This window comes from Pelophylax lessonae (assembly GCF_965119305.1).
Source record: "Pelophylax lessonae genome assembly, chromosome: 3".
Taxonomy (NCBI): domain Eukaryota; kingdom Metazoa; phylum Chordata; class Amphibia; order Anura; family Ranidae; genus Pelophylax; species Pelophylax lessonae.
Window position 1 is genome coordinate 668,393,933 of NC_138770.1, and position 22,341 is coordinate 668,416,273.

Sequence of the window (22,341 nt, forward strand, 5' to 3'; positions counted from 1 at the left end):
CACAGGGTGCCAGCAAGCCAGCCATTAAGCATTAAACAAAAATTAACATGTTCCGTACCAGATTTGTGTGAAAAATTTTCTTTATTTTTCAAAACTTTAAATGTACAAAATATCGGCCGATACCAATACGTTGTGACCATAATATCAGTATCGGCCCTGAAAAAACCATATCGGTCTATCCCTACTATAGAGGACCGGTTGTCCCAGCATTCCTGGCTGGTTTTTAAAGGGCTTATATGTATGATGAGACTCACAGAGAGTGTCACAGATGTAAATCTGTCTCCATAAAGAAAATAAATACAAAATTAATGATACTTGTCACATGGAAGGACAACTGAATAAACCTGGTTGATTGACTGGTAGTAAAAAAAGTGGAGGCCTCCTTCAAATTCTAGAAGAGCCCACCTACCTGCATTGTTCCTGCAGCCACCAGCTGTGCTGCCCCTCCGCCAAGAGCCATCATACAGCGTTGTGTGCCACTTGCTGACATCATCTGTGTTGAGTGCATCGGGGGTAAGGTTACAGATCTCCAACCGAGAGAATTGGCGTAGGAATTCCTGGAAAGACATCCTGGTGGGGAAAGGACACGAACGAAGGTCAGAGAGGGAATTGAACGTTTAAAAGAGGACAGAAGGTGGAGCAATTAAAAAGGGGAGAACAGAGGGGGCGTGGGGTGAGTGGACAGAGGACCAAGGACGAGGGGGGGGGGGCAGCGGGGATGCAGGATAAGGGAAGTAAAGATAGGACACAGATTGAGGGAGGGTAGAGGGGATGAAGGACAAGAACAGGACAGAGAGTGGGATAATACAAGGGAAGGGCAGAAGGGGTGAAGGGCAGAAGGGGTGAAGGGCAGAAAGGGTGAAGGGCAGAAAGGGTGAAGGGCAGAAAGGGTAAAGGGCAGAAAGGGTGAAGGGCAGAAAGGGTAAAGGGCAGAAAGGGTAAAGGGCAGAAAGGGTAAAGGGCAGAAAGGGTAAAGGGCAGAAGGGGTAAAGGGCAGAAGGGGTAAGGGGCAGAAGGGGTAAGGGGCAGAAGGGGTAAGGGACAGAGGGGGGTGAAGGACAGAGGGGGGTGAAGGACAGAGGGGGGTGAAGGACAGAGGGGGGTGAAGGACAGAGGGGGGTGAAGGACAGAGGGGGGTGAAGGACAGAGGGGGGTGAAGGACAGAGGGGGGTGAAGGACAGAGGGGGGTGAAGGACAGAGGGGGTGAAGGACAGAGGGAAGACAGCGGGTGCCAAGGACAAGGGGAGGATAGAGAGTGGGGAAATACAATAGGAGGGCAGATAAGGGCACAGTTTAAGAATGTGGGATAAAGAAGGTTTTAGTTATAGTTCATTGAAACCTTTCCAAAACAAGTTATCTACACTGAATCCCCTCAATATAGAACTGCGGACATCTCAGACAACCCCAGTAATAACTCACCAGAACTCTCCATCCTCCATCTTCAGGTGGAGGTCTTCACGCTCAGAAGGGTCAACCTCATTCCACTCGGAGGAGCTGAGATCAGAGGAAATGGAAGTATTGAAGTCAGTTAAAGGAGGATTACTACTATACATCACAGTCCGCCCTCCCCAGAAGCAAAAATCTTCCCCAAGCAGCAGATCCCATCATAACCCACCACAGAGTTACAACCAATCCCAAATAGTAACCCTAAATGCCAATTTTCAGAGCTGTAGACAGCATGTGCCATTGCTACAACACTTCTCCATAATTCCTGGATGACACTACACAGCGGTGACCAGAACAGATAGAATTGCACTCCTCTGCTGCCTTAGGGTTCCTCTCCATTATCCCCATTCTAGCACTTTTCTCCGGGAAAAAAAAAATCGACATTCCGTTATCCCATTTTTAAACTGCTCTGCATGCCAGAAGAGCAAACGCATCCCTTTTATTTGTGATCCTGGTATGTCCACCAGTATGGGAGACCCTTCTGCAAGGACTACCACTCAAAACTGGGAAGATTCATTGTTTTCAGGGAAGGGTATTTGGAGAAGGAATGTGCTTTAGGATGGCTTTATTTTTTTTTAATTCAGCAGACTACATTTTACTAGAGATAAGCTAAAAGAATCTCAAATTGTTGCAATGTGTGCTGCTTGGGTGAAATTTTCTTTAAAAAAAAAAAGTAGTTTTGCATAACTCATCCTACTGTACAGGCTACACTGCAGGGATGGACGTATTTTCTCAATTCTCCCATTGACCCATCGCACTCTATTAAGATCCCAATCCCGTTATCCTCGCTTCGATGGGTTATCCCTGATATTTCGGTAGCAGGGTGGGAGCGGAAAGGTATCACACACTTAGCACACCTATACGATGGGTCTGATCGGCTTCCCTTTGAAGCCCTACAAACTAAACATGCTCTCCCTGTCGCGGACAGTTTTAAATATCGTCAAATTTCCACCTTTTGTAAAACACTGCACACCACACACGTCTTGGTGTCAGAAGATCTTTGGAAATTCTGGCATGCACATAGTACTAAACTCAAAAGGTATCACTCGAATATATAATTTGATTAATTCTAAAACCACGTTTTCTAAAGCATCTGCTCATATCAAGTGGGAAGCGGACGTAGGGAAGACGTTTTCGGATCAGCAGTGGTCGGCGGAAATTTCTACCACCTATAAACTCTCCAGATGTTCAAATTACTGGGAATTAGCTAATACATTTCTTACTAGGTGGCATTACACCCCCTACATTACAGCTAAATTCTCCGACGGTCAGTCTAATCTGTGCTGGAGGGATTGTGGACAGGTGGGAACGTTGCCGCACACGGTGTGGGCTTGCCCGCGTCTGCGTACCTTTTGGACAGCTGTTTTCGGCCTGATCTCCACAATCACCGGTATCTCAGTCAAACCCACCATAGAATTAGCCATCCTTGGGCTGACAATCACCTCATACCCGAAAAATTCCAGGTCTATCATTATGCATATCATATTTGCTGCTAGATCAGTTCTTATGCGTAAATGGAAAACGAATGATTCCCCTTCCATGACTGAAGTTATATCCCATGTCAAAACAATTGCTGTGTACGAAAAACTCCTAGCTTACAAGGATGGTAAGATTATTGCGTATGAAAAAAATTGGTCCCATTGACACCGAGCGGTTACCAGTGGCTTTCTTAAAGGAAGTTAGTGGAAATTGGGTCATTAATGCACATCTATTCTGCTGAATCAGGCTTAGAAGTTGGAAGTTGAAGAGGACTTTATATTTTACCGTTTGTTGTTCATGTTTTCTCTACCAGTTATTATATTGGATGTCAACTTTGGCGTGGGGTTCTGGGGCGGCCTGGAGCTTTGGCCGGACTGGTGTGCCCTCCGGACCATAAGTGAGGGATCATAGGAGGTTCACCGGTCTAGACGATGATACTGACAGCTGCAGGCCTGGAGAGGTTTGCGGTCTTGTGTAATCCTGTGGCTGCTCCATCCCCTAGTCATCTTTGTCACTACTGCCATTCATGCGCAGTTCGCCTTTTGTGGCATTGTTACCATTTCGGTTTTTCTCATACTTCATGCCTTTTGTTACTGGGGTTATTGCCCCAATCTATTGTTATGTACTTGTAAAGTATATGTTATTTGTTCAAAGATAAAACCTCAATAAAAATTATTTAATAAAAAAAAAAAAAAAAAAGTAGTTTTGCAAACCTTTATGAACTGCCCTCTTCAGCCCTTTGGGACCAGGTCAGGGTCAAAGCAAGGTGGCTGCCCAGGGCACTTCAGCATGATGGGGTGTAAAAAAGGCAGGACTCTGGGCCCCCATGGGGGTTCGAGACTCTCTCTGGGCACCTGCTATAACCTCGACCCTCTCCTACTCACCCTGATTTCCTCCCAGCCCTACCAGTCCCCCCCCCCCCCCACCCGGCCTCCGGCACAACTACTCTAGATATGCATCTTTGTTGTGGCTGAGACCCCTTCTTCAGGTCTGGTTAGGGGTCCATCCATGCATTGTGACCTAGGCCACAACTACATCTAGTGCTTGCCCTCTATGCTTCTCAGACAGGGCGCCGGAATGACCCCCTTTACGTATCACATTGTTACCTGTTACTTGATTGTTATATGCTGCCGTTATGTATTTCTATGCCACTTATACTATCAAGGCATGTACCTAATCTTTCAAAGGCCTGTTTCTATACCGCATTTCTTTTGCCTTTAATAAAAACCATTTGAATAGAAAGATTTAAAAAAAAAAAAAGGGTTCACAGTTTAAATTGAGGATAGGAAAGGAGTGAAGAGGAGGAGGAGGGGGTGCCCTGTGGCCCGTTTACTGCAGGTGCTAAAAAAGGAGCTTGTCCCACCACTGCCACCTCTCCCACTAAGCCATCTCCATCAGCCCATCCATGAATGCCCATTCCCCTTCCAATTAAACCTGTGGGGGGAATGAACCAAGCCATACTGGTTGGACATGACTGGACCGGTTTTGGCAAAATAAGAAAAAAATCAAAAAATCCAGTATTTTCAGACAATTCTTCTTCCTTGAAGTTTACATTTCTTGTTCTAAGACATAAAAGTCTTGTGCCCTCACTTGTCGCTCCAGGCTCCTGTCCACTCCACCTGCCCCCAGGGGTTCCGAATCCGGATCAGTTTCTCTCCCCGTCCCCGATAGTTGACCTGCCAGAGAAGACAACAATCAGAGTCATGTCAGGTGACCATAGAGAAGACGTCACCATGAATACACCGAAGGGGAGCGTGGCCTTTATCTGGTCACATTGTGACCCATCATACTCACCTCTTTTAGACCTGTCACTGAGTATGCGTGGCCTTTCACCAGCTTCTTAAAGGTTACGGCTTCCATGTCGAAGGAACTGGTGATCTGAGCAAGAGAACAAGTGGTCACACACAGCCATATGTAGTAAAATTCCCTTTATGGGCAAAACCATGTACATGTAGCATTTACCCAGAAGGCATTTCTCCTTCCAGAGATATTTTTTGCATGCCATGTTGGATACATCTCTGCCCATACTTCAAATTTCTTATAAGATATAACTTCACCTCCTGTCCCAGACACAGAACAGAACAGAAAGGGAGAAGAAATCCTAATTGGAATATATCTCTCCTTCATTCCTGTTCTGATGACTACTGAATCAAGGCAGAAACCTAATCACAAATATAATAAATAAATGCTAACTGCTAGCAGAATTGACAATATCTTTTCCACTATTTAAATATTAATAATATATTGATTATAAGTTATTTTTCTTCTTCTTGATATAAAAGTAAAAAGACTAGGAAGAAGAAAAATGAATCAAGGAAGAAACCCTATCACAAAACATAATACAGGCATACCCCACGTTTAAGTACACAATGGGACCAGAGCATTTATGTAAAATGAAAATGTACTTAAAGTGAAGCAATACCTTTTTTCATTTCTCAATGCATGTAAATACACTAGCTCCATAGGAAATCTTGGACAGCTTGACATGGCATTGCTCCCAAACCATAAGTGACAAGGACACCAAGCTTGGGGAGCATGTTAAGGGGATCCAGGACTATCACATGGTAGATTACCTAGGCAAGCTGGCCGGCCACAAGTAGGAAATGTTGTAGTCCTGGGTCCCCTCTCGATGCTCCCTAAGTTTGGTATTCCTGCCACTTATGGTTTGGGAGCAGTGCCATGTCAAGCTGACCAAGTATTCCCATAGATGCCAAGGCTAAAAACTGGGAGTAGTGCCATGCCAAGCTGACCAGGCTGTGTCCGTACTCATGAGTTTACATAAAGTGAATGTACTTGAAGCGGGGTATGCCTGTAAATAAATGCTAACTGCTACCGGAATTGATACAATAGAATACAAAATGATACAATATATTTTCCGCTATTTAATTATTATTAAAATAATCAATAAGGTCTTTTTCTTCTTCTTGACATAAAAGTAAAAGACTAAGAAGAAGAAAAATTAATCAAGGAAGAAAATCTATCACAAATATAATAAATAAATGCTAACTGCTACCAGAATTGATACAATAGAATACAAAAATGATAGAATATCTTTTACACCATTTAATTATTATTAATATACAATCAATAAGGTCTTTTTCTTCTTCTAGAATCTAGACCTAAAAGTAAAAAGACTAAGAAGAAGAAAAATTAATCAAGGAAGAAACCCTATCACAAATATAATAAATAAATGCTAACTGCTACCTGAATTGATACAATAGAATACAAAATTATACAATATCTTTTCCGCTAATAATTAATAAATAATCAATAAGGTCTTTTTTTTCTTCTTGACATAAAAGTAAAAAAAGACTAAGAAGAAGAAAAATGAATCAAGGAAGAAACCCTATCACAAACATAATAAATGAATGCTAACTGCTACCAGAATTGATACATAAGAATACAAAATGATACAATATCTTTTCCACTATTTAATTATTAATAAATAATCAATAAGGTATTTTTCTTCTTCTTGACATAAAAGTAAAAAGACTAAGAAGAAGAAAAATGAATCAAGGAAGAAACCCTATCACAAATATAATAAATGCTAACCGCTACCAGAATTGATAAAATAGAATACAAAATGATATAATATCTTTTCTGCTATTTAACTATTATTAATATATAATCAATAAGGTCTTTTTTTCTTCTTGACATAAAAGTAAAAAAACTAAGAAGAAGAAAAATGAAATCAAGGAAGAAACCCTATCACAAATATAATAAATAAATGCTAACTGCTACCTGAATTGATACAATAGAATACAAAATGATACAATATCTTTTCCGCTATTTAATTATTAATAAATAATCAATAAGGTATTTTTTTTCTTCTTGACATAAAAGTAAAAAGACTAAGAAGAAGAAACATAAATCAAGGAAAAACCCTATTTCTAATATAATAAATAGATGCCAACTGCTACCAGAATGAATACAATAGAATACAAAATGATACAATATCTTTTCCGCTATTTAATATTAATATAAAATCATTAAAAAAGGTATTTTGTTATTTTTCCTTTGTTTTAAATACTGTATATAATCTCATTTTAAATAAGAGTTGCTCTATGTCCAATCCATGGCATTATATAATCTTTTGGCTTTTTTTTGTCAAATTCAGTCTTCTGTTTATGCAATTCATCTTTGTTAAAACCCAATAATAAAATTATTGAAAAAATAATTGATACTATAGCAAAACAATGAATTAGAACCCGCCTCAGGTTTCCTTTAATAAATTCTATATAAATGTCAGATTTCATGAAATATTTCTGTTGAGATAACGGTACATTTTTAAAAATCATTTTTAGTTTATTTATAGTTCTTCTAAACCTACTTTAAATTTACTTTTAAAAATAACACATACAAGGAATATTTTATTTTATAACAGGAATATTCAAGTATTTGTATCACCCTATAAAAGGGTTTCTTACATCGATGGAGCAGCCCAGTAGGGACCCTCGCTCTATTGCCCGGCTGATGATTTTGTCCAGGTCTCGGGGGGCTTTCTTCAGGTCATACATGATGGCCACACCGCCTGTGAAATCCTCAAACCCCTCAGTGGTACTGCCACCTGATAGAGCCTCATAAGAGCCATTCAGTCTGCAGGAGAAAAAGGAGAGAGGGAGAGTCAGCCCCGGTGTAGGGCCAGTGCAAGGATCCCTGTCCGCCCAGGCGAGGGCGAACCCCCGACACCCTCCTTCCCCACAATACAGCGCCCCAGTCCCACACTTCGCTCACACAGTGAATGACGCAATGCTGCACCCAAAACCCCAATCAAACTGTTTCCGACCAGCGTGTGCAATGAGTGAGTGGGTCCACCCACATCCCCCTCACCATCCACAGATGTGCTGGCACCCCTCCCGCTCCAAGCCCACAATGCGATGGAGTGCAGCATAAAAGATGCCACACAGCACTGAAAGCCAGAGCCGTGCTGTAATGCGGGGGGTGGGGCCATGTACTCCCCCTTTCCCCAGGGTCACAGGCAGATGGCAGGCGAGGCAAACTAAAACCTCCACGCTGTGCCCAATAAGATTGAGGGGGCAGTTCCAGAGAACAGAAGAAAGGTATATTAAAAATCCTAATTCCCAGCAAGTGGCCGGGGATTCAGATCCCCCCACCCATCATCCTTGTGCCTTAAGGCGGCTGCCTAAACAGCCTTATACTGGTGCCAGCCCTGCCCCTGTATTAGGGTCTACAGAGAGCAACTGGTATACAGGAGAGGTGAGAACACAAGACATGGACAAAAGAAGTGCCAATACTGGAGGTGATCCCACGCCCCTGTAAGCCCTGTGTACACCTCACATACAGTAAACATGCAACATGCGTAGAACATACACTACTGTATATGGCCAATAGGGTGTGGCCCTTCCTCCAATTAATTGAGTTCAGAAGTCACCAGTAATGGGTACAACAGCATACAAAGTCATGTTGGACAACTTTCTTGAAAATCCCCAGATTAGCATTCCCCTGTGTATAACGATCATTGGAAGTGACCCTTCATGCCTCTTATTAATTGCTACTTGGGGATCAAATAGGGTGCCAGTGTAATGGTATATCAGAGGCAATGTGGTGTAGTTGTATTATGATGTACCCGATGGAAACATAGGGTGCCTGTGTTATGCTTTGCACTCACCAGCCACTTTACTAGGTACACCTTGGTAGTACAGAGTTGGACCCCCCATTGCCTTCAGAACCGCCTGACATGATAACATCACGCAGTGGCTGCAGATTTGTCGGCTGCACATACATGATGCCAATCTCCCGTTCCACCACATCCCAAAGGTGCTCTATTGGATGAGATGTGGTGAGTGTGGAGGCCATTGGAGTACAGTGACCTCATTGTCATGGTAAAGAAACCAGTGGTGAGATGATTGGAGCTTTGTGACATGGTGCATTATCCTGCTGGAAGGAGCCATCAGAAGATGGGGACACTGTAGTCATAAAGGGATAGACATGGTCAGCAACAATACTCAGGTGGGCAGAGGCGTTTAAACCATGCTCAGTTGGTACTAAGGGGCCCAAAGTTTGCCAAGCAAAATATCCCCCACACCATTACACCACCACCACCAGCCTGAACCGATGATACAAGGCAGGATGGATCCATGCGCCAAATTTCTGACCCTACCATCTGAATGTCACATCTTGAAATCCAGACTCCTCAGACCAGGCAACATTTTTCTAATCTTGTCCCATGTCCGTGTGATGCACTGCATGTATTCATGTTTTATGGGGAATAAAAGCACTTCTACTTCATTATACTCCTGAGTGCGTTCAACTTTCCTTTGATTGCTTAGTATCTGGATGGCGGATCCGACCTGCACCGGAGTACTTCACCTCATCTGAGCGGCTCTTTCTGTTATTATGCAACATTTTTCTATTCTTCTAATGTCAGATTTTGATGAGCCTGTGCGAATTGCAGCCTCAGTTTCCTGTTCTTACATGACAGGAAGGGCACCAGGGGCGGTCTTCTGCTACTGTAGCCCATCTGCTTCAAGGTTCAATGTGTTGTGTGTTCAGAGATGGTATTCTGCATACCTTGGCTGTAACAAGTGGTTATTTGAGTTACTGTTGCCTTTCTATCATCTGGAACCAGTCTGCCCATTCTCCTCTGACATCAACAAGGCATTTTCCTCCACACAACTGCCGCTCGCTGGATATTTTCTCTTTTTCTGGCCATTCTCTGTAATCCCGAGATGGTTGTGTGTGAAAATCCCAGTAGATCAGCAGTTTTTGAAATACTCAGACCAGCCTGTCTGGCACCAACAACCATGCCACGTTCATAGTCCCTTAAATTTCCTTTTTTTCCCCCATTTCGATGCTCAGTTTGAACTTCAGCAAGTCATCTTCACCACGTCTAGATGCCTAAATGCATTGAGTTGCTGCCATGTGATTGGCTGGTAGCAATTTGTGTTACCAAGCAATTGAACAGGTGTACCTAATAAAGTGGCCGGTATCAAATGCATTGTGGTACGGTTGCATTATAAAATACCAGAGGGTCACATCTGGTGTTGGGTTATTTATTAGAGGAAGTGTTGAGTGGCTGTATTGTACTGTACCAGGTGCTTACATAGGGTGCCAGTGTTATGGTAAATCAGAGGCATTGTGGTGTAGTTAAGAGTGCCCTCTAACCCAGTGTTTCTCAACTCCGGTCCTCAGGGCCCACTAACAGGCCAGGTTTGCAAGAAAACTGAAATACATCCCAGGTGATATCATTTGCTGCTCAGTGATGGCAGTATTCTAGTCTGCATCTCCCCTAGGTAATACTTAAAATCTGGCCTGTTAGTGTGCCCTGAGGACCGGAGTTGAGAAACACTGCTCTAACCCACCTTGCTTAACAGTGGGTATTCGATCCTTTAACTACGCTTTCCATAAGCCTATGGGCTCATATCAACCCTTGGAGCAATTGACATGTAGGCCCCTTGTCCTAAACAGGGACAACCGTTGGGGTGCCAGAGGGGTGCTACAGACAGGTCCAGAAGATAGAAATTCTACCTCTTCCTGTGCTCAGGTTGGCACGGTCTGTCCATGTTATACTCACTTGGCATAGGCCTTCTCCAGCAGGGCACTCCAGAATTCAGAGCACTCGGCGGAGTGTACAAAGACCAACTCTCCATCCTTCACCGGCAGGCGATCGTCCACCACCACGTCCACCCACTCACCAAACTGCCAGATCTGGAGGAGGAAAACAACACATAGGGGGGGTCAGCCGTGAGACGATATGCTGAACCATAAACATTGTAGAAAAATTAGTTTAGTGAATATTTATGAAATGCGGGAAGTCTCCTGGATCAACCAAGAATTCACATTCGCTCCATGTACCTGGAAGTGGAAGATTCCAGCATAGTTCTCCTGGAAGCTTTGTCCATGGGGGACAACCCTGTGCAGGAGGTCCTCATTCAGTGTTAGGGAACCGATAGCAGCCAGGAGCCAACAGTCACCTACGGAGAAATTCAACAAAATTGGTAAAAATTGTGAGACGATTCAAGATATTCCCAATTCTGCTCTGAACCAGAACATCTTCTTTAATGGCTGAACTGTTAAGATCTCTTAAAAATAACCACAAGAAGAAATTTGTTGGGAGGGGAGCAGTTGTGTAGCACCTTCCTAGGTATGTTTAGTGTGGCTCCTCCTCTGTAAACAATGGAGCAGGGGTTGATTACTTAAGACTGCTCAGTGTCTCACAAGCTGCTGTTCTGCTACTCTCCCCTGTCTTCTAGAGACTTCCAAAAGTATAGTGGGAGGCAGTGGCGTCTGGTGTATACAAGGCGCAGGGGCGCCGCCCCCCATCCATGCATCCAGCCCCCTAATCTGCATGCAGGGGCACCGGACGCATGGAGTACAATGGGATTTTTTTTTCATTTGGCATCACCTGATTAGAGCCAGAGGCTCTAATAGGGCGATGCAAAGGGTGGATCCGGGACGCAGAGCAGTGCGTCCCGAGCCCACCCATTGTGTGACAATAGCGAATGAAAATTCGCTATGGTCACACCGATCCTTCTCCTGGCCAATCAGGAAGCGCGTCCGATACACGCTTCCTGATTTGCCACAAGGCAAACCCCTTGCCATTGGCCGAGGAGGAGGCGGGACCGGAAGGACTCGTGGAGTCGCGCCGCCGGTCACCGGGACTCAGAAGAAGCCGCCCGCCGCCGCTGGTGGGAGGGAGAACGGGACAGACAGCCTGAATATTTAGGGAACTCTGGCCAATCCCTTGGCAGATAGTGGAGGGAGAACCCATAAGTATTCTAAAGCCTGGCAGCAGTGAGCAGAGTTACTGGGTCCAGTCCTTCAGGAGGGGACCCCTGTGCCGAGGAAGCTAAAAGAACCTTGGAAGACAACAAGGTCCCATCTAGGCTTAGCTTAAGGGCCTATCTAAGAGAGCTTTGTTCAAGACTGAGCAGAGCCAGTATTGGTCTAGGAAGCCCAACCATCTAGACCAGGGATCCTCAAACTATGGCCTTCCAGCTGTTGCGGAACTACACATCCCATGAGACAGACATGACTAGGCATGATGGGAATTGTAGTTCCTGAACAACTGGAGGGCCATAGTTTGAAGACCCCTGATCTAGACTGAGAAAGTAATTGTTCCAGCTATACAAGTAACTGTGGGGTGGTTGGATCTCCCAAGCAAGTGCATTGCAGCCAGGATTTGTACAAGACATCCAGGAGTGTGCAATACTGCTAGAAGTTTGCCCAGTACAGCCAGGAGATGTGCAAGACAGCCAAGAGAGTACAGTGCAGCCAGAGGTTGTGCAATACAGACTGCATTTTTGTACAGAGCAGCCAGAAGCTTAGCAGTCCACAAGTTGTAAAGTTCTACAATTACGGGGTGTCCCATGCTCCCCATGCCTATTCTATTTACTGTTCCAATAAAAACCCAGAAAGAAATCCCTAGACTGATCTCTGAGCCAAAGGAAAAATGCTGAAAATGCAGAGTGCTTGGCTGTGTATGCTGTAAATGGGGGAAATAGGCCCCAAATTAGCAGCGTATCCTGTGGGGGAAACGCAAATTAGTGGATCTCCTAAAACAGAAATCCCAAATTATTCATTGGCAGGGTCATTGTGCCGGCCATGTTTGAGTCTAAGCTCCACTCCCAAAATTGCTTCCTTTTTTTTTTTTTTTTAACAGAAAAGTTTTATTGATAAAAAACAGAAAAATATCAGACACAACCATCAAGGTACATTATTCAAAAAAGGAGACTAGACAGTAAAAACCTAGAGCATGTGCACAAATGCAAGTATATAGTGCAAACAGCAGGAACTAGCATATGATGTTGTGAAAGAGCATCAGACATAAGTAAAGCCCAGCAATAACCAAGTCCCAAAGCCAACGAAGCCCGGGGCCTCTCAGGGAGGAGCAGGTGTCGGGGCAGAGGAGCGAGGCCAGAGGGCGACACCGCCGAGTCACCCCCCCCCCCCCAACCCTCCATGGGGAATAATAACCCAAACATCGCCCAGGAACATAAAGGAGTAGAGCAGGCATGTCCAACCTGCGGCCCGGGGGCCGCATGAGGCCCAGAATCGCAGGCAATGCGGCCCACTGCCCCCGGACAATTTTTATTTATTTTTTGCTGGGGAGGAAGGAAGTCGAGTCGGGGGCACGGCCACAGAGGCAGCCATGGGGAGGATCATCCATCATCCACTAGTTGTGTTAAATTAGTGCGGGGGGGGGGGCGCGGTAGCGCGGCATTTTATTACTTGTAAACCTTAACTATAGTATATATTTTATATGCGGCCCGAGAAAATTTCTGTACACTCAATGTGGCCCAGAGAAGCCAAAAGGTTGGACAACCATGGAGTAGAGCTTCATCCTCGCCACCAAGATAAGTCCCAGGGATCTAGATCTGCAGGGACCTAGCCCCAAGCCACGGATCCCATATCTTCCCAAACTTCTGTGGGCATTGACGTCCCATATAAATTAGTTTGTACAGCGAGAGGGTCGAGTCCACCAACGCCTGCCAGTGGGCGACTGTTGGAAGAGCCAACCCCCCCTCCAGCTCTGAAACAGAGCCTTCCTGGCATAGAAAGACAAATAGAACAGTAACAACTTTAGATATTTGGCCTGCGTCACCAAACCACCCATGCCCAAAAGAAGTATCCTAGGGTCAAGGGGCACCTGTACGGCTGTCACAGCACTTATTTCAGAAGGTTCCCACTGCCTGCTGACACTTCGTATACAGCTCAGAGCGCGAAGGGTAGATCCTAGCCAAGGGCTGGGGGGTGTAATACGCCCTATGCAGAAATTTTAGTTGGATGAACCTATCCCTGGCCGAGATCATCGTGGGCAGGTACTGCTGAATTGCCGGACCCCAGTCATCCTCAAGAAGAGCAGGAACATCCCGACGCCAGCGCCCGAACAGGGACGGATCCCCATCCGGTTGACCACACGTAAGGCGGAGGTAGACAGAAGATAAAATCTTGTCCGCATTACGTGTGGTCAGGAACCTCTCCACTCTATGAGGGGCAATGTCTATTGGAGCCAGAAGTTGCGCCTGTACCGCATGTTGCAGCTGTAGGTATCTAAACAACATCCGAGATGGAAGTCTAAATTTCTCCCGCAGCTCAGGGAAGGGTAGTAAAGAGCCCGTCGGCATAATGTGCTGCAATTTAACCACCCCATAGCTAGCTCAGATACTGGGATCCAGGATAGACCTGAGGTGAGACAGGTTCGGGTTCCCCCACAAGGGAGTATGGGGCGAAACAGTCCCCCCCCCTCCCCCGTAGCCACCAGCATTTGCTCCCACACCTTCACCACCATGCACATGGAGGGAGTCGCCTCAACTGTGGCCCTCTGTCCCCGATAGACTAAGTTCGACAGGGCCGCATAGGAGCCCATGATAGCCGCTTCCAGGGTGACCGCTGGGTTAGAGCGAGGCTGGGCGAACCACCATCGCACCGTAACCAGGACCGCAGCCCAGTAGTATTTCTTAAAACACGGCAACGCCAGGCCTCCCGAGGATAATGGCAACTGCAATTTCCATCTAGCTATGCGTGGGACAGCTCCAGCCCATATAAAAGAGGGGAGCACCCCATCCAATCTGCGTAAAAAGGACGCAGGGATGGGAATCGGAGTGTTCCTGAAAATATAAAGAAATTTAGGGAGAAAGACCATCTTTATTAAATTCACTCGGCCGACTGGCGCCAAAAGGAAGAGTCCGCCACACCTGACACTTAGTCACCAGTTGTTGAAACACAGGTTCCAAATTATCCAGAATATAGCGGGACAGATCCGTACGCACTATCACCCCCCAGATACTTAAACTGAGTGACCCACTGTAAGGGCATATCCGCCGGCGGGGGAGGGCTATCCGCAGTAAGAGGCAGTACACTGGACTTGGACCAATTTATCCGAGCCCCGGAAAACACACCATGTCTATCTATAATGGACAAGGCCGCAGCAAGGGAATCTGGAGGTGTCATTTAGATACAAGAGCGTATCATCTGCATAGAGTGAGACGCGTTCAACTATCTGTCCCACCACCAGTCCCCCCACATCGTCGGCCGTGCGAAGTCATATAGCTAATGGCTCAATGGCAAGGGCAAACAGGCCAGGAGACAATGGGCAGCCCTGCCGTGTCCCCCTGCCCAACCGGAATGGGGAGGACAAGAGGCCATTGGTACGGATTCGAGCCGTAGGGGCGTCATAAGAGGCGAATCCAGCCAATAAACCTAGGACTGAAGCCGAATTTAAAGCGGAGTTCTGGCCACAAAATCGACATAGTCGATTTTGGGCCATCCGCTTGCTATAGGTCACCTGAAACAGAAATGGGTAGTTAGGATTTTTTTTTTTTTTACTTACCTTGTAATTGAAGAAAGAAAATACTCACCTCTCTTCCACTTCCCACACGGCCCGCGCCATCACTTCCGCTTTGCAATGATTCCTGGGAGCTGAACGTCATCGCTCCCAGGAATCAATGCGACAGCACCGGCCCCGCTCGTCACTTCCGGTGCGACGCCACATTCCCTGCTAAACAGCTTCTGGGCATGCCCAGAAGCTGTGGAGGAATGTGGCGCCGCACCGGAAGTGACAAGAGGGGCCGGTGCAGGGCATTCTGGGAGAAGAAGACACGGAAGAGGATGCAGAAGAGGATCGCGCTGGCTTCAGCTGCCCACAACAGAGATGGCAACGCTGGAGAAGAAATTTTAAAAGTGAGTATTTCTTCTAAAAAGGTAAGTGCGAACCGGGACAGATCAGAGGCTATCCATTGTGCAATGTACTAGCCCTGACTGTCCCGGGGGTATGTTCATTGAAATTATTTTTATGTGGCTGGAACTCCGCTTTAAGCAATACCCGCCAGAGGTACTCCCATTCCACGGAATCAAAGGCTTTTTCTGAATCCAGCAAAGCCACCGCACCCCGTGAGTCACCCGTCGCAGCACATGCTATGTTGGTATGCAAGCGGCGAATGTTGATGTCCATGCCCTTGCCCGGCATAAATCCAGTCTGATCCCCATGTATCAGGCTGAGGATCATGGAATTCAGGCGATTGGCCATAATTTGTCAAAATTTTTGTGTCCACATTCAGCAATGCAATTGCATACAGTTCGGGGTCCTTACCGGGCTTAGGCAGGACAACAACAACAGCAGCCTCCGACATGGAAGGCGGCAAGGAGCCTGCCTCCAAGGCCGCACAGAGTATCCCATGATAGTAAGAGTCAATGACTTCTAGATTTGTTTTATAAAATTCCGTGGGAAGGCCATCCGGTTCGGGAGTCTTCCCAGTCTGCAGAGACTTTATTGCCTTCCTAACCTCGCTCAGGGAGATGGGAGCATCCAGACCCGCTGCCTTGGCAGGAGGGAGGGAGGGAATGTCAATCTCGTCTAAATAGGCGGTCAAGTCCTCAGGCGGGTAGGCCACCCTGGAGGTATACAGGTAGGAGTAGTATTCCTCAAATCTTTGCGAAATTAACATCGGGTCTGAGATCAACGTCCCATCCTCCGCCCTAATATTAGCAATACTGGTGCCCCCAGACCTCTCCGATGCCAGCCAGGCCAACAATCTGCCAGAACGTTCTCCCTGCTCAAACACCCGTTGGGATTGGGAAAGTAGGAAGCGGCGGCAGGACTCAACTCGAATCAACGCCACCTCCCTACACGCGGACTGCATGTCAGAATACGCACCCCTATCCAAAGTGGACAGGTAAGTGGCCTCCAGAGAAGTGTCCTCCTGGCCTCCGCCGAGGACAACTGTACCCGAGACTCCCCCCGCACCTTAGAGATATTATATTGATACCTGCCTCTAGCATAGGCCTTAAAGGCGTCCCACACCATGTGATTCTATACACAGTCTGTGTTCATTCAGACATTGTATTTAGGCCTCCGGGTTGAACATAAGTTGAGATCTCAAATTATATCCCCATGATATATTTACGGTCCAAGCTACATATAAACAGTGTTGAGCAGAGTTCCTCTTTAACACTTCTATCTGCTCTCACTGCTGTCTGACCAGCTAATTATAAAGGTTTGTTTTGTATTAAAGTCCCAAAATTAGGACTCCCATACCGGTGCCTCTTCATAGGGAGGAAAGATGCAGCAAAATGCATCCCACAGATCAACCAACATATTTCCTGCCTGAGATCATATCACTTATATATCACATTCCATTACAGGTGGGGGTTGGAGGGGTGCAGGATATTGCCGCTACTACAAAGATCACACAGAGATGAGAACTAATCTAGTGCCAGGAGCAGGGGCTGACTAGCAAACCAGAGGCCCATGGTGCAGCAACTCGGCCCCCCTCCCATTCTCCATCTTCCCGGCCCCCATTCCAGGCTGAAGATCCGCTCCCGGTACTCTCTACTCACCGGCTGAATCCGGGTTCACGACCTGGCCAGCAGGGGGCAGTTGGGGGGAGCTGGGACAGGCTTGGTCGGGGCTGGCTGGGGGAGGAGAGTCTCCAGTGGGGCATGGAACCGGCCTCTGCTCAGACACAGTTTACACCATCCATGTGGGGGGCTGCGCTCTGTCCTTGTCTTCAACCTGCACTCAGTAAATCAGTGGCGGGGACTTTTTTTCTTCTCTTCACCGGGAATCCTTTAGGCATGTCTGTAGCCGAAGTGGAGCATCCTTTTTTTTTACGGGGCTTTAGAGCAGCCTAGGGGGCAATTGCCCCCCTGGCCCAGTCCTCCCCTGGCCAGGAGGAAACATAATTGTGCATCATTCCAGAAAAAAATTAAGTGTGCTTAAAGTGTAAGCTCCTCTGGTGCAGGAATCTAGTTGACTGGGTCAGTGTTCTCTGTACAGCACCCCAGTATAAGTCAGAGATATATAAATGTAACAAAAATAGCGTGCGACTCTGGAGTGCGAGACAGGCAAAGTGTAAGCTCCTCTGGTACAGAGACTGATGTGACTGGCTCAGTGTTCTCTGTACAGCACTGTGGAATATGTCAGAGCTATATAAATGTATGATAATAGTGGAGGGGACATTAGAGTGTAAGCTCCTCAGGTACACAGACTGATGTGATTGGCTCAGTGTTCTCTGTACAGCACCGGGGCATATGTCAGAGCTATATAAATGTATGATAAATGTATAATAATTATAGTATGTGTCTCCTGGAGGGGGAGGGGAGCATTAGATTAAAGTGCAAGTTCTTCTGGTGCAGGAAATGAAGTGACTGGCTGAGTGTTCTCTGTGCAGCACTGCGGTATAAGTCTTATAAATGTATAATAATGTATTAAAATGGTGTGTAACTGTGGGGGGACATTAGAGTGTAAGCTCCTCTGGTGCAGAGACTGATGTGATTGGCTCAGTGTTCTCTGTACAGCACTCTGGAATAGGTCAGAGCTATATAAATGTATAATAATAGTGGAGGACCATTAGAGTGTAAGCTCTACGGATGTGACTTTCGGTATTCTCTGCGAAGCACTACGGTATGTGTCAGAGCCATATAAATGTATAATAATAATAAATATTAATGTATGTCTGCCCAGGGGACATTAGAATGTAAGCTCCTCTGGTGCCGAGAATGATATAAAGCAGGAATCCTCAAACTACGGCCCTCCAGCTGTTACGGAACTACACATCCCATGAGGCATTGTAAAACTCTGACATTCACAGACATGGCTAGGCATGATGGGAATTGTAGTTCCTGAACAACTGGAGGGCCGTAGTTTGAAGACCCTTGATATAAAGGGTTAAATGTTCTCTGTTAAAGCGATTGTAAGTCTCTTTTTTTTTTCTATAAAAATAAGAAACATGTTATACTTCCCTCCTCTGTGCAGTCGGTTTTGCACAGAGCAGCCCCAATCCTCCTCATCTCGGGTCCCTCTTTGCTGCTCCTGGCCCCGCCCTCCCGTTGAATGCCCCCCACAGCCAGCAGCTTCCTATGGGGGCACCCGGGCCGAGCTGCAGCTCCATGTGTCCATTCAGACACGGAGCTGCTGTTCGGCCCAGCCCCCCTCTCTCCTGATTGGCTAACTGACTTTGATTGACAGCAGCAGGAGCCAATGGCGCCGCGGCTGTTTCTCAGCCAATCAGGAGAGAGAGTCTTCCGACGAACGAGGGACTCGTGGAAATCGCTGGACAGAGATGGGGCTCAGGTAAATATTAGCGGGGGCTGCTACACACAGAAGGCTTTTTTTCTTAACCGCTTGCCGACCGCCGCAAGTACATATACTGCGCGGTCAGCCCCGTGCAGGCAAAGCGACGTATGGGTACGTCACTCGCATGCAAACCAATAGTGGGCAAGCGCACACCGCCGGAGGCGCGCTCCCACCCCCGCTCGTTCACGGACACCCCTGCGGGTGTGCCCGGCGGACCCGATGTCCGCCGGTCACTCGCGATCGTCCGTTACAGAGGGAGAAAGGCAGGCGGCTGATGTAAACAAAGCCGTCTGTCATTCTCCCCTGTGTAAGTGCAGGGATCATACGGTCCTGCTATGTAGGATCGTATGTCTCTGTTGTTACACCACTAGCCACATCCAATCACAGTGAGAAACACGCCCCTAGGGACACACTTAACCCCTCCTCAAATAAAGTTAACCCCTTCCCTGCCAGTGTCATTTTTACAGTAACAGTGCATATGTATAGCACCGATTACTGTAGTAATGTCACTGGTACCGCAAAAAGTGTCAAAAATGGCAGTCAAGGGTCCGATCTGTCCGCCGCAATGTCGCAGTACCACCCAAAAAAAAAAAAAAAAAAAAAAAAATCGCAGATCGCCGCCATTACTCGTTAAAAAAAAATACCAAAAATGACAAAAATCTTTCCCTTAGTTCGTAAACACAATAACTTTTGCGCAAACCAATCAAAATACGCTTATTGCAATATTTTTTACCAAACATATGTAGCAGAAAACAAAATTGGCCAAAAATGTTAAAAGAAATTTGATTTTTACATTTTTTTTGGGAGAATTTCATATAAAAAAAAAAAATGTGAAAAATATTGTTATTTTTGCAAAATTGTCGCTCTTTTTTTGTTTATAGCGCACAGGTGATCAAATACCACCAAAAGAAAGCTCTGTTTGTGGGAAAAAAAGGACGTCAAATTCGTTTAGGTACAGCGTCGCGTGACCGCGCAATTGTCCGTTAAAGTCACGCAGTGCCGAATCGCAAAATAGGGCCTGGTCAGGAAGGGGGTAAAATCTTCCAGGGCTTAAGTGGTTAATGCATAGAGTGGATTAAGATAAAAAAAAAAAAATGGATTTTTGTAAGATCTTACCGTAAAATCCTTTTCTCTTAAGCTCATTGACAGACGTAGTCTTCTTGATTCTCAAGAGCTGGGTTATGTTGTCTCCGCAGGAGTAGGACTAGGCAGAAAGACAAAACGTTCTGGCTCCACCTTAGGGGCAGTCCCTGAGGGTATATCCTCCCTCTCTCTGCTACAGGGAATCAGTTCTGTTCTAAAGCAGTAACAGAGAATTTAACCCAACCCAACTCAATGATAGAGGGGCGGGTACTACGTCTGTCAATGAGCTTAAGAGAAAAGGATTTTACGGTAAGATCTTACAAAAATCCATTTTTCTCTATCGCTCATTGACAGACGTAGTCTTCTTGATTCTCAAGAGCTGGGACATCCAGAAGCAGTGCCACAAATGAGGGGTGGGATTGACAAAAATCAAAATCCAATCTAGAAGGCCCAACCGGTGCCAAACTAGAAGTTTTAAAGGCTCATTATAAACAAAGAATGAGACTCAAAAGAAAAATTTCCAACGGAAAAAAACCCTCGAGGCAGACCACTGGTCTCCTCAAATGGCGGCCTGCAAAACCTTGCGGCCAAACACGGCATCAGATGATGCCATTACATCAACTTTATAATGTTTTGTAAAGGTATGCACCGACGACCAGGTAGCCGCCTTGCACACCTGGACCACTGACGCCTGATGGCGAAAGGCCCATGACGCACTAAGCGCCCGAGTGGAGTGCGCCTTAACAGGGAACGGGGGCTCCCGATCCTTAATAGAATAAGCCTGTACTACCGTCTGTCTGATCCATCTGGAAATGGTCGCGGCAGATGCAGGCAACCCCTTTTTGGGTCCATCCGGGATCACAAAAAGTGAATCCGTCTTGCGAAACGAGTCTGTCGTTTTCAAGTATACCCTGATCGCCCGGACCACATCCAAGGAGTGTAAAGCAAACTCCCGAGGATGACTGGGCTTAGGACACAGGGAAGGTAACACAATTTCTTCATTCAGATGAAATTCTGAAACCACTTTTGGTAGGAAGGATGGATTCGGACGAAGAACCACCTTATCTCTATGAACCACCAGATATGGTGAACGACAAGATAATGCGGCCAGTTCTGACACCCTGCGTGCAGAAGTAATAGCCACCAAGAAGGCCACCTTCTGGGACAACGTAGGTAGAGGAATCTCCCTAATATCTTCAAAGGGAGGTTTCTGAAGAACCGACAACACTAAATTAAGATCCCAGGGTGGTAAAGGCGCGCGCACTGGCGGAGCCAGATGTCGCACCCCCTGGATGAAATTCCGCACCAAGGAATGAGTAGCCAAAGGCTTCTGAAAGAAGATAGCTAATGCTGAGACCTGACCCTTGATAGTACTCAAGGCCAGTTTCTGCTCAACCCCTTGTTGCAGAAAAGCTAATATTCGACTAATCGAATAAGACCGTGGACGGAACCCCAGAGGTTCACACCATGCAATGTAGGACTTCCATGTACGATGATAAATCTTTCTGGAAGTCGCTTTCCTTGCTTCAAGTAGAGTAGGAATAACTGAAGCTGACAAACCGTTGTCCTTCAGCACCTGGGTCTCAATAGCCAGGCCGTTAAAGCCAGCGATCGTAAAGCAGGATGGAAGATCGGTCCCTGAGACAGTAGGTCCTCCCTGAGAGGAAGTCTCCACGGGACGTCCGCCACCAGTCTGACCACGTCGGCGTACCAAGCTCAACGAGGCCAGTCCGGAGCTACCAGAATTACTGGAATTCCTTCCTCCTCTATCCTGCGAAGAAGTCTTGGCAGTAACGCGAGAGGAGGGAAGGCATACATTAGCTGGTATTGCCCCCACGGGGCGATCAGTGCGTCTGCGGTCTCTGCTAGAGGATCGCGGGAGCGAGCCACGAATCTCTGAACTTTCCTGTTGAATCGTGATGCCAACAGATCCACATCCGGGGTGCCCCACCGTAGGCACAACTGGTGGAAAACGTCTGGATGGAGAGACCATTCCCCCTGATCCAGAGTCTGACGGCTGAGATAATCTGCCTGCCAATTTTCCACCCCCGGAATGAACACCGCAGAGATCGCTGGAACAAATCGTTCCGCCCAGCGAAGAATGCAAGCCACTTCTTTGGCCGCTCGGGCACTCTAGGTGCCCCCCTGGTGATTGACATGAGCCACGGCCGTGGCATTGTCCGACTGGATCCGAACCGGGCTGCCCTGGAGCTGCTCGGTCCAGTGAATCAGACAAAGTCTGATCGCTCTCAGTTCCAATACATTTATCGGTAACCTGGATTCTTCCGGGGACCAAA

The 22,341-nt window shown here is 46.6% G+C and overlaps 1 protein-coding gene across 2 annotated transcripts in view; it reads right to left on the minus strand.

The window, feature by feature from the left end:
* CAPN11 (calpain 11) overlaps positions 1-22,341 on the minus strand; it is a 114,508-nt gene that overhangs the window by 26,443 nt on the left and 65,724 nt on the right. For both annotated transcript variants that reach the window (XM_082251650.1, XM_082251649.1), the window contains exons 4-10: positions 10,741-10,859; positions 10,460-10,593; positions 7,353-7,521; positions 4,720-4,803; positions 4,516-4,601; positions 1,420-1,494; positions 410-570 (exon numbers count right to left, since the gene is read on the minus strand). In XM_082251650.1, coding sequence (XP_082107776.1) covers positions 410-570; positions 1,420-1,494; positions 4,516-4,601; positions 4,720-4,803; positions 7,353-7,521; positions 10,460-10,593; positions 10,741-10,859 — 828 coding nt within the window. The remainder of the gene's footprint in view (positions 1-409; positions 571-1,419; positions 1,495-4,515; positions 4,602-4,719; positions 4,804-7,352; positions 7,522-10,459; positions 10,594-10,740; positions 10,860-22,341) is intronic.